The following is a 16,299-nucleotide window of genomic DNA, read 5'->3' as shown; positions in this document are numbered from 1 at the left end:
ATATTCTATTCTCATTTTAGGTCTTGAAATTTTAAATTTTTAACTTGTTTTTTAAAAGATAAGAGTGATTGTGTAATTTTATTGATTTTAGCCAATTGTGATAAAGTTTTTAAAATGTTTTACATTAAATGCTTAATACAAGATCGAATCTAGGTATTCAAAATATTGTTTGTTTGTTTTTGAATATCGCGCAAATTTACTCGAGGTCTATCTGTGTTAGTCGTCCCTAATTTAGCGGTGTGAGACTAAAGGGAAGGCAGTTCGTCATCACCACCCACCGCCAACTCTTGGGCTACTCTTTTACCAACGAATAGTGGGATTGACCATCACATTATAACGCTTCAACGGCTGAAAGGGCGAGCATTTTTGTTGCAACGGGGATTTGCAACCCTCAGATTACGAGTCGAACGCCTTAACCATCTGGCCATGCCGGGCCTTTAATCGTGAAAATACTGTCAGCAGAGCTGTGTGTCCATTGAAGGAAATCAAACCCCAGATTTTAGTGTTGTAATTCCGAATACTTACCGCTGTCTCCTCGGAGGACAGCAGCAGAGCTGTTAATTTCACAGTAACTAAGCTGTAACCACAGTGAAATAATCCTAAAAAATCGTTGATGTTTTACAGTTTACTAACTGTAAAATAAAACTACGTGTATTACTGTAATAATCTACTTTGTCTGTACTATGAAAATATGTTATTGTCGTTTTTCAATATTGTAGGATACTGTATCAGTTCCTCGATTGCCCGAACAATGATTTATTCATTTTATTTCAATAAAAGCCTTGCACTGCAAAGGTTCTATTTTTCATCAAATGCTAAAGGGTCCCAACTTCTGTAATGTTTTTACAAAACTTCTCTGCTCTTTTTCACCTGTAATAATGCTTATAAAATGCTTATCTTAGATCAGGTTAATGTGTCAAGGAGATTTTACATCCTTCTGTAACTAATTGCTTTTATAGAGCTTGTTATTTTTTTGTTATAAAGCACAAAATGGCACAACGTGCTAGCTCTTCTTTGTGCACCACAAGTATCGAAATCTGATTTTTAGAAAAAAGATGCAAACTGTGACCATGTTTTCTCAATTTACACGAACAATTTTTTTTTCTGTTAAGTTGTTAGGCGTGGTTCAACGACCAGAAGATGATAAAACTAGAAAAAGACAGCAACGTATGTAACTGTTGGCTTATAAACATAAAAGTTGTCTCGCAAACTGCAGTGTCCACAAGTCTTGTTTCGAAAGAAAGTGTGTTACTTAAAATAAATAAACAAATGTGAAGCCCACCCTATTGACCCCCGCTAGGACATCGAGAAGTCATCGGATTTACAACGCTAAAATCAGGGGCTCGATTCCTCTCGGTGGACACAGCAGATAGCCCGAAGTGGCTTTGCTATAAGAAAACATACATACTCTATTATATAGATCTATCATCGATATATTGGGTTTTTAATGTTTTAAACAGCTTTTCCAGTGAATAATTCACAATAGTATGTTATTAGGATCGAAGCTGTATATTCTTGAAATTCCCATATAAATTTAAAACACTCCTTTCTATAAAGTATCTCAAATAACCGTGCGTTTTCAAGAAATGTTATTGAACAATAAAGAGTGTTAACTTTAACGTTGTCGATTGAGTATGGTAAAGCACTATACGTAAGATTGTTGTTTTTATCAAAATTATTGAAAGTTTGTCTGTTTGTTTGTTTTTTGAATTTCGCGCAAAGCTACTCGAGGGCTGTCTGTGCTAGCCGTCCCTAATTTAGTAGTGTAAGACTAGAGAGAAGGCAGCTAGTCATCACCACCCACCGCTAACTCTTGGACTACTGTTTTACCAACGAATAATGGGATTGATTGTCACATTATAACGCCCCCACGGCTAAAAGGGCGAGTATGTTTGGTGTGACGGGGATTCGAATTACGAGTGGAGTGCCTTAACCGCCTGGCCATGCCGGGCCTATTGAAATGAAACCTGAGAATAAGCAGAAAAGGCTAAGTAAATTAGCAGTCGTCCACTGCTCTACTTGTTTGTTTTTCACATGTAGCATCTTGTTTTATCAAATTGATGTTGTCGGAAATGTGATGGATGTGATCGAATTGACACTTCGCAATCATATTATTCATTTCTATAGTCACCTTTTCTCAGGATACGTTATGCTAGCCTTACAATCAACTTTACTGTTGAAGGACTTTCAGACATTTTCAAGCATTTTTTGCCAATATATCTGGCAGTTAGCTTTCAATGTGTTTATTTTGAAATTGTTACTCGTAAGTTTCGGTGCTATGTTTTACTTAGTTTTCGGTAAAAGTAGAATTGTTCTTAGCTCGTATACTTACAACTAGATTACATGTCACATATTTGTGCTCATCACTATGGTAAAGAACCATCTTATAGAAAAAGTAAAAGAAAAAACCGAACACGGAGCTGTATTAGTTTTTGCCTTTAGTTTCCCTGCTTTGAATTTATAGAGGCTGCTTAAGTAATAACCTTGAGAGTTTCAAGTCAATCAATATATCTACGCTCATGGTACTAGTAAGTTCGATCGTTTTACGCTCTTGGTACTAGTAAGTTCGATTTATTTGAGTGGAGAAAAAACATAGCAATTTTAAATCAGTTTGTGTGTAGCTGGGGTAAAATTAGTCTAAGATGAGTGTCTTGCAACAGACGATTCAACTGATCGAACAGTCTTCAGAAAAAGTTCGCTTCTTCATCCAGGGTTTCAGCGCGTTGCGCTGAAAGCTCTTGCAAGTGTGCCGAAACGTTATTCTGCTACCTAGTTTGTTAGATAAATTGTACGTTTGATAGATAATTACAACACCGATTTGCATAGAATGTATTTGTTTGACAAAAGATATTGATTCGACACTACGAAATAATTGCGATTTTGTGTTTGACATTGTTGCTCTATTTATTTGAAATGTTCAAGCTGAATTCAAAATCAACAGTACAAGAACTCGAATAATAAGGGAATTAGAAAATATGAACAACATTTTCTTGTCAGGCACTTTGTGCTACTATATTGAGAGTAAAAAACACAAAAAACGTACGATTTTTGACACAATATTATTACTTATAGCCGACGTATTACGTTACCAACATAACTGTACTACCGAAACTAGTTGGCTGTAAGAGGTAATAAATATTTTACCTTCACGATATTAGAAAAACACGAAGGTTCAAGAAGTCTCGATGGGAATGAAATAAAGACCCTATAACTCAAGCGCTTTCGAATGGTGGTTTTTTTTTTCAGGGTTATAGGGTTTTTATTTAATTTCTAAATATTTTACCTTTCATTGTGCCAAAAAACACCGGTGTTTTTTGTTGTTGTTGTTGCTCTTAATATGAAAAACTGTTGAGAAATAACAGGTTAATTTTATATCTGTAAATTAAATCGAAATATTTTTCTCTTCTCTACAGAACTGATCTATCGTAAGTGCTGGGAACATTTCATAAGTTTGACCAAAGATGCCATTTAGCATCAAGAGATTCACCATGCATCGAAGCATCAGCATGCCATCTGGAGCTCGACCTGACGAGAATAAAAAAAATGTTCAACGAGAAGAACACGAACGACCGAATCCATCTAACTTCGGAAAGGGTATGAGGAAGTCTGCATCTCAAGAGGAGTACAAGGGAAAACATGCAGCCAGAGAAGGACTACAGTCTGCCCGTTCAGTGGATCCGGCAGAGTTAAAAAGGTTGAGTACCCAACAAAATTCCAGTCATCGAGGTGGAGATAGCAATGGTTGTGGTGATGCGAATGGGGTGCTGGCAAGTCGTTCGAAGGAAGTGGGTGGTGGGAGAATACCACGTGATGCTCTGAGACGTGCTCACCGTGAGCCTCAGGTAAAATCAAGTCCAGAACAAAGCTCAACGCTCCCCGCTAGATGGCGCGCAGCCGGACGGTCCAGAAGCGTTGCCGATCCCAGAGTAATGTATTATGATGAGCAACCTGTAGAAAGTGCCGATGTTAGAAAACTAGTCATGAGACGTGATAGAGATGTTCATTATGTAGGTGAGTTATATTCTAATGTATGTTATTTTCATCCTAACAAAGTAACTTACTTAAGGATGTAATTCATGATATACAGTACTGTGCAAGACAAGTGAATATTTTCTCATTCTTTCCATTGTTTGCTTCACTGGTCCCTGTGGATAACTGAATGAGCAACGGTGAGAATACTTATTCTTTATAATTTCCATAAACTTGTACTAAGGTCATGTCATAAATATTCTTATAGAATGAACATACTGGTCAAACTTAGGGTCTGAAATAACTGTTATGGAACACCATGCAGTGTTTTAACTATATAGAAAGAAGCTAGCACATGGTACCAGTGTATACTAAAATAAATTAATTTAATAGCACTCCACAAATACATTTTGACTAAAAGAGGGTTTAATACCATATATTAATGTTTCTTGTCATGCCACGACCAAAAAGATTGTTGATAATTGTCAGTAGAGCAGAGAGTTCGTACAAAAGCTTTACGTGATTCCGTTTGGAGTCTCCGATAAAATTGGTGCAGACTTGAAATGCTCCCTCAAGCAGTATCAAATGCACACTAAATTCAATGATACTGATGTAAAGTGTCTTTGTTTATGAAACTTTCAGTACAGAGCGAAGACTGCCACTGATCTCAAGCATGAGATAAACAACCATGGACCAAATGACTGAAAAGTGTCCAGATCTACAGTACCACGAAGACTGAATGAGAATGCAATATTAGTTAATGTAACGGTTAAAAACCCTTACTTTGGTCTCCAATATTGACTCACATTTGCCATAAAAGTACAAAAACGGGACTGTTGATGATTTGAAAAGTTTGTTACGGGTGGATGAATCCAAGTTTGAAATATATGATTCAAAGTTTAGGTTGTACCTATCGTTGGAAGAAAGGAGAAAGATACCTCAATGCATAGAACCTACCATGAAGCAGGGGTGATGCAGTGTGATGGTTTGGGGGTGTTTTCCTACTGAGGCTACAGGAGTTTGCAAAATAAATGAAATAATAGTCCAGTGCAAGTATCATCAGATGCTGATCCGTCATGGTATATCAAGTGGTTTGCGTATTGTTGGTAAAGGATTCCGCTACAAAGAAGATAATGACTCTAAACTTTCATCCAACCTGTGCAGACATAACTCAGTTAAGAAAGAAGCTACTGGAGTCACTAAACTGATGCAATGACCTCCATAGAGTTTCATTCTTAACCCAATTGAGTAGATCTTGGATTTGGTAGATCAAAAACTTGACACAAAGTTACTTAGAGTTATTAGAGATATTTGGAGTAAAATTCCAACACACACTTTTATTAAATATATTGCAACAATAGCTAAAAGACTGTTCGCAGTTATTAAAGCAAAATGGGGACAAAAGCATTAATTGTTTGTTGAACTCAAGAATTCCCATTGAGTTTCTTTTGTACTAAATAGGAACATTAATAAGATTTTAATGTTTCACTTATGATCACTTTATATATCAAAATGTTACACGAATATTTAAGTAGGAATGTAATGTTTGAATTTTAATCGGTAATAGCATGTATATATATAGTCGCTCCCTTTGTGACATTTGTATCAGTGTATCCGTAGGGGAGGCGAAACGTGTGCATCATTCGACACCCAGATCTATAAAATACAGGAGATAACCAAAGGTACCAGTGTTAGTAGTGTCACTAAGTGTCACTTCTGTTTGACGTGGGTCCCATGTAGTAAAAAATTCAATGAATGCCAAACATAAACCATTGGTATGCTTGCTTAGCTATTTAAACATGATCTTTTAGGGGTCCTCTGAGGCTCCTCCATCCGATTTTATCAGAATGAGTATATTCATCTCCTCACAACAACTTGTAACATCATGAAAGAGAGACAGACAATTCGTGTTGTGTACTATGATACATTTATGGCTACGAAAGGCATATTTAGGAAGTTTTGAACAAGTAACCGATTTTCACAACATTTTGACCATCAGTTTATCGAACAAAGTCATCTGAATAGCGGAAATGACTTTGAAACACCTGATGTGTATGGTTTAACAGCTCATAAATACCGGAGTTATTTTATTTTCCTTAGCAATATGTTCTGTGCGATTGGTATGAAATATGTGAAATTATTTCGATAAATGTGTTCATATAGATTGTTTAATAAAATAATCCTTTTGATAGTTATAGAGTGTAGGTTCTCTTGCGGATAAGATTTCATTTAAAGAATTTTTTATGCAGTTGTAAAATATTTGCAATGTTGTGCAAAACAGTAATAATTACATACATTATAATTAAGGCGAATCTCTTTTCTTTGAACTCTGGATCAATTGGCACTCATTAAAGTTTATACTTATTGAAATGTAAACTTAGGTATTATTGTGCAATAATACTTCACATTGTTGTTAAGTGGGTTAATCAATGATTCAGTAGCAATATAAATATTTCTCACCAATGTGAAAAGTCTCATAAATTTAATTACAACATGTGAAATTGCTCAAAAGTAAACATTATTTTTTCTGACTATAGTTCCCCTCGGTGAACTCAGCAAATAGTCTGATGTGGCTTTGCAAAAAGAACACACACACATACAGTAGTTCAAATTTGGCGTAATTGTGAAACTCTGTAAGAAAGTCAGAATAATAAGAATTCATCTTTGGAAAGGACTGGATTAAATTAACGCAAAACCAGAACTGGAGTAAGCACCAGAAGACCAATCCGCGCAAATGTAATGATATGTTGTTTTAATATTGTGTAATATTTCAAAACTAGTAATAAGAAAACATGGGAAAAATGTAGGGATTCCCCCAATCTACTAATTTATAGAGATACTTGAAAAACAGAACAGAGAACGTAACTGAATCGTTAAAACGTTAGAAAAAGAAAACCGACATCATATTTAGTAATGTAAACTGGTTCTCATGAAATATGGTAAAAAATGAGAGGGATCTTAAAAGAAAACAAAATGGGACGAGTAGCTCAAAGAGGAGTTAGAAATGAAAAATAACAACAACTATAAATATACAGATTTTAGAAAAACAAAACTCCGAATGAGATAAACAACTTAAAGAGGTTGTGAATAATAGATCAAGAACATAAATCCAAACCATTAAAGAAGCTTTAGAAAACAGAAAAGCTAGAGCATGTCTGGTAACTTTGAAAGTCATTACGAACGTAGAAAGATGCTCATATAACAAGATCAAAAACTTGATCCAAAAACTAGAAAGGAAAAGTGGCAAAATGTGACAAGATTTAGTCTATGGAAGAGGATAACAGGAAAAATTAAGAACATAAAAAATCAAACTACTTTAAGGGTGCAGAAATATTTTAACGATCATGTGAACGTTAATATTATCATAATTTAATGAAATGTGCAATATGTCATTGAAAAGGACGCAAAACAAATGTTGTGAAGCACAGTATCCTGTGAAAGTCGTATCAGAACACAACTTCTTTAGAAACCATAGATGCCAATTTTTCACAGTGAATAACTGACATAACTGCTTCACAAAAATAAAAAAATATTAAGATGTAAGAGTAGTGTGAGTAGGTTTCAACTGTGTGATGAAGGTATATAAATGATGGGGTTATGACTCTTTCAGGAAAAATGGACAAGTAGCGAGGAAAAATAAATAAATTTGACACTCTGATACTTTATATTTCTGCAATGTTCAATAATTACAACTATGTCGTTTGAATCAAAGTAATATACACTGCCGTTTTCAATCGTCCTTACCATGTCTGTTCCAACTCTATTTACAAATACTCAGCAAGACTGTATATGATAAAAATTAGCGGAACATGACGGTAAAATATAGTAGGAAGCATTTCATACCTAATTTCAGAATATTATAAAAGTTTGTGTTTTGGTCATCATAAAGCTACACAATGGGCTATCTGTGTTCTGCCTACCACGAGTATCGAAACCCGGTTTTTAACATCATAAACCTTTATATTTAACATAGCTGAGCCATTGGTGGCATTAAGAATAACAACAAGTAGGAATACAAAGAGATCATTTTCTCATATTACTTATCTAAAACATTAAGCCATAATCATACCAATTATGTTTTGGCATTGGAAAGCGATGTGGATAAATCTAAACAGCAAAGAACTAAGGTCTTGTGTTTTTATTTTTATAGTTAGTATCATTGAATCTTTTTGGCTATAATTTCTAAAATATTTTCGAAACATATTACATTTTAATTAAATTACATTTGTGAAAATCATTTTGTATTTTTGGCTTTGTGTGTATACATACACACACACACACACACACACATATGTATATATACATTTGTTTAGAACCGATATAAATGTTTTAAAAGATCCAAACTCACTGAGAAGTTTTTGAGAATATGTCCAAAATTATTGTTAATAACGAGTGTACATAAATGATGATTCAATAATTATAATTACAGATTTAGTATATTAACTGTTTATAGTTGGTTTATTACATAAGGATTTTCTTCATTAATTTACAAATTACTTTAGTTTTGATCTGTGTTATTAAATTGTTTCCGATCAGACTCTGAGATTAATACTAGTGTTTAGTATATACTTATCGCCAATTATTTCGAAATGCGTCGTTAAAAGATTAGAGAAAGACGAAGGAGAAACACTGACAAATCTAGTTGATGAGTTGACCAGATATCATATTTAATATTATCTTTTAATTGATTAGTTTATCAATTCTACCCACGACGACGACTGTTCATTAGCTTAAAATTAAGTACAAGACTTCTGCGAGAAATCTGCACAACTTGGTTTGGGGCTAAAATCCATCATATTTGCATAACATAGCATATTCATTGAGGACGGCTTATATTGATTCAACCACTAGCTTAAATGTAGCAGATATTCTGTGTAGACTAACTGAATAAATTCAGGATGAGATTCGATTTTCTAAGGATAGTGATATAAACGTGAATCGCCTTTTGATTGAGGAAACAGAGTTGTTTAAAAAGATAAAAACAGAAGATTACACTTCAAAAAGAGATATGTCAGAGGCAAATTAGTATAAAGTGATATAATTTGGTTTTTAAAAATGGGGATGGCTTGAAGTCACGTTCACTTGACTGGGACTTTAGTAGGAATTTCATCATTAAGCTTCTAGTTCAGACTATAAATAATTTTAATGGACCACTATGTCATATCCATCTAAGACATATTACAACATGGATAACTTGATTTCTGTCCTACCCCCGTCCGGCATGGTCAGGTGGTTAAGGCACTCGACTCGTAATGTGGAGGCCCTTTTACAGCTGTGGGGGCGTTGTAAAGTGACGATCAATTCCACTATTTGTTTGTAAAAGAGTAGCCCAAGAGTTGGCGGTGGGTGGTGATGACTAGCTACCTTCCCTCTAGTCTTACACTGCTAAATTAGGGGCGGCTAGCGCAGATAACTGTCGTGTAGCTTTGCGCGAAATTCAAAAACAAACATACATGGCTGGAGCCATCTCATGGTGAAAACCCAAAATACATAAATGATAAACAACATTAGCATTCTTTCTTTGGGTCAAAAAATGTAGTAATTCACATTTAAAGCTGTATCTTAACTGCACTATCTGAGGGGAATGATGTTTTGTTGACTTGGAACGTCACATTTAAGCTATGTTGCAGGTATTCCACTTGTTATATTTTTGATATGTAAGCATATGATGCGTTTTCTAACCTCTCAGTTAACATATTAATTTTGCTTAATTTGTGCACATATTTATTAATATAGAAATATGATCAAGGAACACACTAAGTTCCTCTCGTCCTAGATACTTACAGAACTAAATAATTCAGCTAGGTATCACGTGCATATAAGTTTGTCTTTCAACTTTGATTGTTTTGTGTCAGACATATATATTGTTTCACTGTGTTAAGGTTTTCTCCAGTTCATTCTTTGCATCAAAGTCAGTCGAGGATAAGAGCCTTCAGAATTTTGACCTGCAATACATTTTCCTGACAACCCTTATACTTTTGTACGAGCCCTAGGTTCTTATTTGACAGGAAACACTGAACCTGAGGATATCATACGTTTCCCTAAGAATGTATTGATATAGTTAAATTCCTTTTGAAAAAAATGCTTGGGATTTGGTAACCATGAACTCTCAAGACATTGAACAAAATATTCTTAAATATTATCTGGAAGTTTTAACTGTATTGTCTCCAAATAAAAAAAAGTCGGTTTACTCATAGACTGAAACAACAAGTCGGTTATGAATCTGTTACCTTTAAACCTTAAAAGCATTATGTCTGTTTTATATTAGTATTTGTGAGTGTCAGTAAAGACTGGATATTTAAAGGAATTAAAGTGCTAAAAGTTTGAAATATCCTGAAGCCTCAATTCGAATATAAAGCAAAAACAAGACATGAACCACGTAACATCGGAACCACAGACCGGAATTCTAATTAGTGAGTCGTGCTAATAGGCAGATAGTCAGTCCCATCTATCGCCATCTTTCGGATTTGACCGGCTATAAAGAACCAATTGAGTTTGTTTTTTTTAGTTAATGGGACACGAACCATGAATTTTTTATTCATAGCTAGCAAACAGGGGGCAGTAGGAAGGCTAATGCGTAGTAATAAAGAGAGCGGTGGCTGAGTGTACGTAATGGAAAAGCAGAATTTCAGTGAAGTATTGATCGAAAAGCTGTTTTATTAAATCGTGGCTCTAATCTGCTGGTCAAGAGAGACGTTTTCTTCTGGCGCAAACTTCTCTCGTCACTGCTCTTTGAAAGACTTATAAACACCGTCCCGTGTGTCATCACGTCACATTCATGAGTAACATAATCTCTTATGTTAGATTTTGTTTCTATCAAGTAACATTTCGTGTTTACTCGTACGTATTTTAAGTCATCTGATGGTAGATCGAATATAACCATGACTACATATACCATATTTAAATTCATAAGTAACATTAGATAACTTCATTGGAAGTTTCTGTCTTAAAGTATGAAGAAAATCTTTAATCGACGTTTATGTTCACAGATAATACGCAAATTTATTTGTGAATAGATCCTATGAAAAAAGTTTTTTTTTTTCAATAATAATACACGTTTCCTTGTATATGTTAACAAGCATGAAGTTAACATGTCTAGTCTAGACTCGGCGTAGTTAGGGTGCTCGACTCGTAAGCTAAGGATCGCGAGTTCGAATCACAGTTACACCAAACATGTTCGCCCTTTCAGCCATGGGGGCGTTATAATATGAAGACTTGTTAGTAAAAGAATAGCCCAAAAGTTGGCGGTGGGTGGTGATGACTAGCAGCCTTTACTGTAGTCTTTCGTTGCTAAATTATGGACGGCTAATTTTATTCTTAAAATAAACGGATAAACTTGACAATGTTAAAGCATAACCATTGGAAATGTCTTTTTTGTATACATTTCACAGTTAAGTTTGGCTTCATTATTATGCATGATGTATTCAAGAAGGCACATTGCGGTATTTTTTGATATTGTTTTCTTGTTGAATACAGAGATTCTTACAAAGAAAATATTTTATTTACATATTCAGAATCCTCAAGGTACTTGCGATAACGTATTTTTAAAACTTTACCATGTGAAAATAAGTTTGCAGATGACAGTGCTAACCTTGAACCCATCGTTACAACATTAGTTTGATTATAAGTTATACTGTTGACAAAATGCGATTCTTAAGTGGCAAATGTCAGTAAATGCTTTCTACTTTTATTTAATAGAGCCGCAAATGATATGGGCAAATCAAACCCTAGATTTTAGTGTTATAAATTAATAATTGGTACCAAGAAATGTAGAAAATCTATTTTTGCAGTGTTATTTCAGTGTTTTCATTTGATAAACTTGACCACCAACCAAATGTTAAGTCTCGTCTAAAGAAGTATTACTCTTGAGAGATTATACAACAAAACTTGTAAATACACTTTACATATTGTATTTAATTGGGAAAAATATACTGCGTCTTATAGGATATTCGTTACAAAAGAACTTTTCCAAATATTTTTACCAAGAATATTCCAGTCATTTCATGGTTATATGCACTTGGATTAAAAAAAAATAAGTCTAATAAGGAAACTTTCTTTCTGCCACTTTGGAATATCATATAAAATACGTGAGTGGCAATCTGATGATCTTATTATAAAGTATTAAAATACTTGTTTTGTTTAGTTTGTTTGTTTTATTCTTAACATTTCTTACATTCAGTAGTACCATTAAAAGTGGTTTCAACCTCTAGATTGTTTTCAGATTTGCTAAGAACAGCAATACCATTTATTTTATTAGGTTTCATTATACCAATGCTTTAGGTTACACATAGTTTCAGATTATTTTTCTCTGACACTAGAGCAGTACCACTAACTCATGTTCTAATGTTATCAAAAGATTTATTATTATTGGGCCAAAGATACTGTTTACATACTTGTAGTAATATTATTCAAATGGCAAATGGAAATTTTCTCAAGAGGTGTAGCATACCTCACATACGTGAAGAAACTTTGTTTTCTCTTTCATTTAAAATGTAATCAGAAACATGTATATTATTTCATCAGAACGCTCCATAGATGTATTACCATTTTGTAGTCATCTCAACCAATCGAATTTATCCAGTTGCTTTTGTCTGTTACCCGGTGGGACAGCGGTAAGTCTATGGATTTACAACGCTAAAATTTTATCCTACTTTGGCTCAAACTAACGTAATTACAGTTATTTGCCAAACTATGGAAATATAGTTTTTAGTAAATCAGTTTTTGTAGTTTTGACTTTCTTGTTTCAATACTTTTGGTAGCACTAAAACTTTCTATATTACTATAGCTAGCTAAGTTAGGTATATATAAACCCTTATTTGTCTATATAAAAATTAAAATTAAACATTATTATATTTGTTTGTTTCATTTTTATCACCTGTTTTTTTTTTCTGCATTGACAATACAAAGCAAGGGGCGCGCGTATACTCGATTTGATTTCAATACTGACTAGGATCTCTACCAACCTACCCTAAAATCTAGTTACATGCCCAAAGTAGTGCACTGTGCGTTTTATATACATATACTAAGTTGTATATGTACAAGAAAAGGAATCACTGTGACCCCAGATGGAGGAGTTCTATGAAAAACATAGAGTAATAAGGTTCGTCATTTTTTCTGTACTCTTCTCTGGAAAAGCCACTTACTTAAGATGAAAATTTGTTGAAATAATGAAATTTTAATTCGCCCCATGAAGATGTATATAGCAATTTAAGCGACTTTATAAGTAAATAAGCTTTAGTTTTGTTTAGCCAATACTGTAAATATTGAAATATTTTAAAGGTGGTTTGAAACAAGCAATTTTTATGGCCGCCTTTTTGTTTCATTCTGATCCTTATTACAACTGTATTAAATACTACCGTATTGAATAATATATGTAATGTTAGAATTGATTTATGATATACAAAATCATTGTTTTCAAAATAATATTTATTTTTTTTATTCCGTGGCTCAGAGGTATGTCTGCGGACTTACAACGCTAAATTGTAAGCGATATATAATAAATTAATAAAAACCTGTTATTAATTGTAAAAATCAATCCCACGGCCAAATGTGGGATTGGCCGTCACATTATAACGCCTCGACATCTGAAATGGCAAGCATTTTGGTGTGAGCCGTCTTATAATCTATAAGATTATATACATATAATCAAAAACCCGGGTTTCGATATCCATGGTGGGCAGAGCACAAATAGCCCATCGTGTAGCTTTGTGCTTAATTCAAAACAACAACAAGAAAACAACCGTTTATGTATTTTGGTAATGAAAATTTTAATTTAATTGTATACAACATATGAGGATCTGTTGTTATTTGTTTATAATTTACACTTTTTTAACATTTATATTACTTAAAGCGAGATTATTCAGACCATAGTTTGTTTGTTTCTGAATTTCGCGCAAAGCTACACGAGGACTATCTGTGCTAGCCGTCCCTAATTTAACAGTGTAAGAATCAAGGGGAGGTAGCTAGTCATCACCACTTACCGCCAACTCTTGGGCTACTCTTTTACCAACGAAATGTGGGATTGGCCGTCACTTTATAACGCCTCCACATCTGAAATGGCAAGCATTTTGGTGTGACTGGAATTCGAACCCTCGACCTTCAGATTAGGAGTCGAGTGCCTTAACCACCTGGCCATGCCGGGCAGACTAAGGTTAAAACGATTAAAAACTGTCAACTTGCTAAATTATATCATTTTGTTTTTGTTTTTACGGTGTTTCGTTTTTATCGGTCTTCTATAAGATTAGCAGATATATTTGGAATTTCATTAATTAATATTCTATGAAGGTTTTTGAGACAATGATCTCGATGAAATATCTACTAGATTTATTCACTTTTAGACTTTAATTCTATAAACCTGAATGCTTCAAAAGCTTTAAAAGATGTCCGTAAGCAAGTAGAAGCAAATGTACAAAGAAGCCAAATAGAAATCACTTACGTTAACTAAGTCACTAAGTAGTCAAATTTTAAAAGCGAAGAATTAAGCTACTGTCTTAAAAAGTTATGCTAAACTGTAAGTCACATATATAAAAAAATCATTTTTTATTTCTCCTTTTTAAAAACAGTATTTAGTAGACTAAATTGAATTTTGCCCAAAGAAACTCGCCGTTCAAAACTCTTAACAGAATGTGTAATCCACTTAATAGGCTGAACGCTCGAACTAATACCTTGAAGCTTCCTTTTTTCCGTTTCAAATTTAATTACTTTTTATTTATGGATTCACAAAACGTTCATAACATTTCATCATATATATACATATATACGTATGCAAAATTGTTCTCAGTGTGTACTTTTCGGAAACGGGTATGAAAAACAGCATTTATGTTAACCTTTTCGATCATATTCTTTATGCAAACAGTGAAGTTTTACTGTTCAAAACATTATTTTTGTGTTTGAGAAAAATTCAATATTCACTTGAGATAACGTCAGTAAACGTTCAAACACCGTTCCACCTGTCAACTGTGATCGTGCTATGAGATTATCAATGTGTAAAGTTCTTACACATCAACATGTGAGAATGTCTTGTTGGTGGGTCTTCTCTTCTCATGACTTAACTTGTGATCTGAGTAAAGGTATGTTTGTTTTGGAATTTCGCGCAAAGCTGCACGAGGGCTATCTGCGCTAGCCGTCCCTAATTTAGTAGTGAAAGACTAGAGGGAAGGCAGCTAGTCATCATCACCTACCGCCAACTCTTGGGCTACTATTTTACCAACGAATAGTGGGATTGACCATCACATTATATTACGTACACGGCTGAAAAGGGAAGCATGTCTGATGTGACGGGGATTTGAATCCGCGACCCTCGGATTACGACTCGAAAGCTTTAACCACCTAGTCATGCCTGGCCGTGATTTGAGTAAAAAAAACAGTACTTTTCTCTCACATATCAGTGTGAGTAAATAAAGCCGTACTTTTCTCTCACATATCAGTGTGTTTTTTTTATACTGGATGAAGAGTAACTAAATAAAAACAATGGTAAGGGTATTGGGATTATTTAACTAGTTAAAATTAATATGTTTTCTATCTGATGTTTTCACCAATTGTTTTATATTGCTGATTTTTGCAATTCTTAACTGGTAGATATTAATGCTGTGATCTCACTTTTTTCAATAATTTTAATGAAACTCGGTGAAAATAAACATATTTTATCATTAAAACGGTTGAAGCTAAATTGTATGCATAAATCTCTTTTCGTGAAGACTAATTGGCGAGATGGAAGAAACAATCACAAAATTTCGTATATTGTAATAATCTCAGCTTATCTTGCATGGTTCTGTGTTACTGAATTAAATTCCACAGTTTTTACTCGAATAAAATTATCCGAAAGTGTATTTGCAATTTTAAATATTTAATTCTAGTATTTGAAACTAAATCAATATTTTGTGGATTTATTAATTTAAAAAAATGTGTAGAATGTTACAGTGATATGGAAAAAGGAATTGGTTAGTAACACATGAGAATGTATTGACTTAGATTTCTGTTTGATGTCATGTGAAGCCTGTGTGATATAAGATATTTTCAACACAGTGAGGTAACTGAACTTGATTTATAGTGACATTCGGTGCTGTAATAATCCTGATAAACTAGCTGTATATGGATGGCTGATTGGAGTGATGTGCGATCCCATTTTATATCTGATGAAGTTATTTACCTTAAGCAGGCTGATTTAGAGTGATATTTGGTACCGTGTCCAATCCGATAAGTTAGTTCAATGTAAGTAGGTTCGTTTGGGGTGACGTTTAATCAACATGAGCTGGTTGACTTCAAGCGAAATTTAGCGGACTGTTGTAACTGATAAAGTCATTGAACGTGAGTAGACTAAGAGTGACATTT

The 16,299-nt window shown here is 34.0% G+C and overlaps 1 protein-coding gene across 4 annotated transcripts in view; it reads left to right on the top strand.

The window, feature by feature from the left end:
- The window catches only part of LOC143252719 (coiled-coil domain-containing protein CG32809-like), a 431,304-nt gene that overhangs the window by 159,796 nt on the left and 255,209 nt on the right, over positions 1-16,299 (top strand). For all 4 annotated transcript variants that reach the window (XM_076505287.1, XM_076505286.1, XM_076505285.1 and 1 more), the window contains exon 3: positions 3,414-4,011. In XM_076505287.1, the coding sequence (XP_076361402.1) occupies positions 3,462-4,011 (550 nt within the window). In that variant the 5' untranslated portion in view covers positions 3,414-3,461. The remainder of the gene's footprint in view (positions 1-3,413; positions 4,012-16,299) is intronic.

Source organism: Tachypleus tridentatus, chromosome 6, assembly GCF_004210375.1.
Source record: "Tachypleus tridentatus isolate NWPU-2018 chromosome 6, ASM421037v1, whole genome shotgun sequence".
Lineage (NCBI taxonomy): Eukaryota > Metazoa > Arthropoda > Merostomata > Xiphosura > Limulidae > Tachypleus > Tachypleus tridentatus.
Note: the sequence above shows the minus strand (reverse complement) of the source record. Positions and strands in the feature narration are given on the sequence as shown.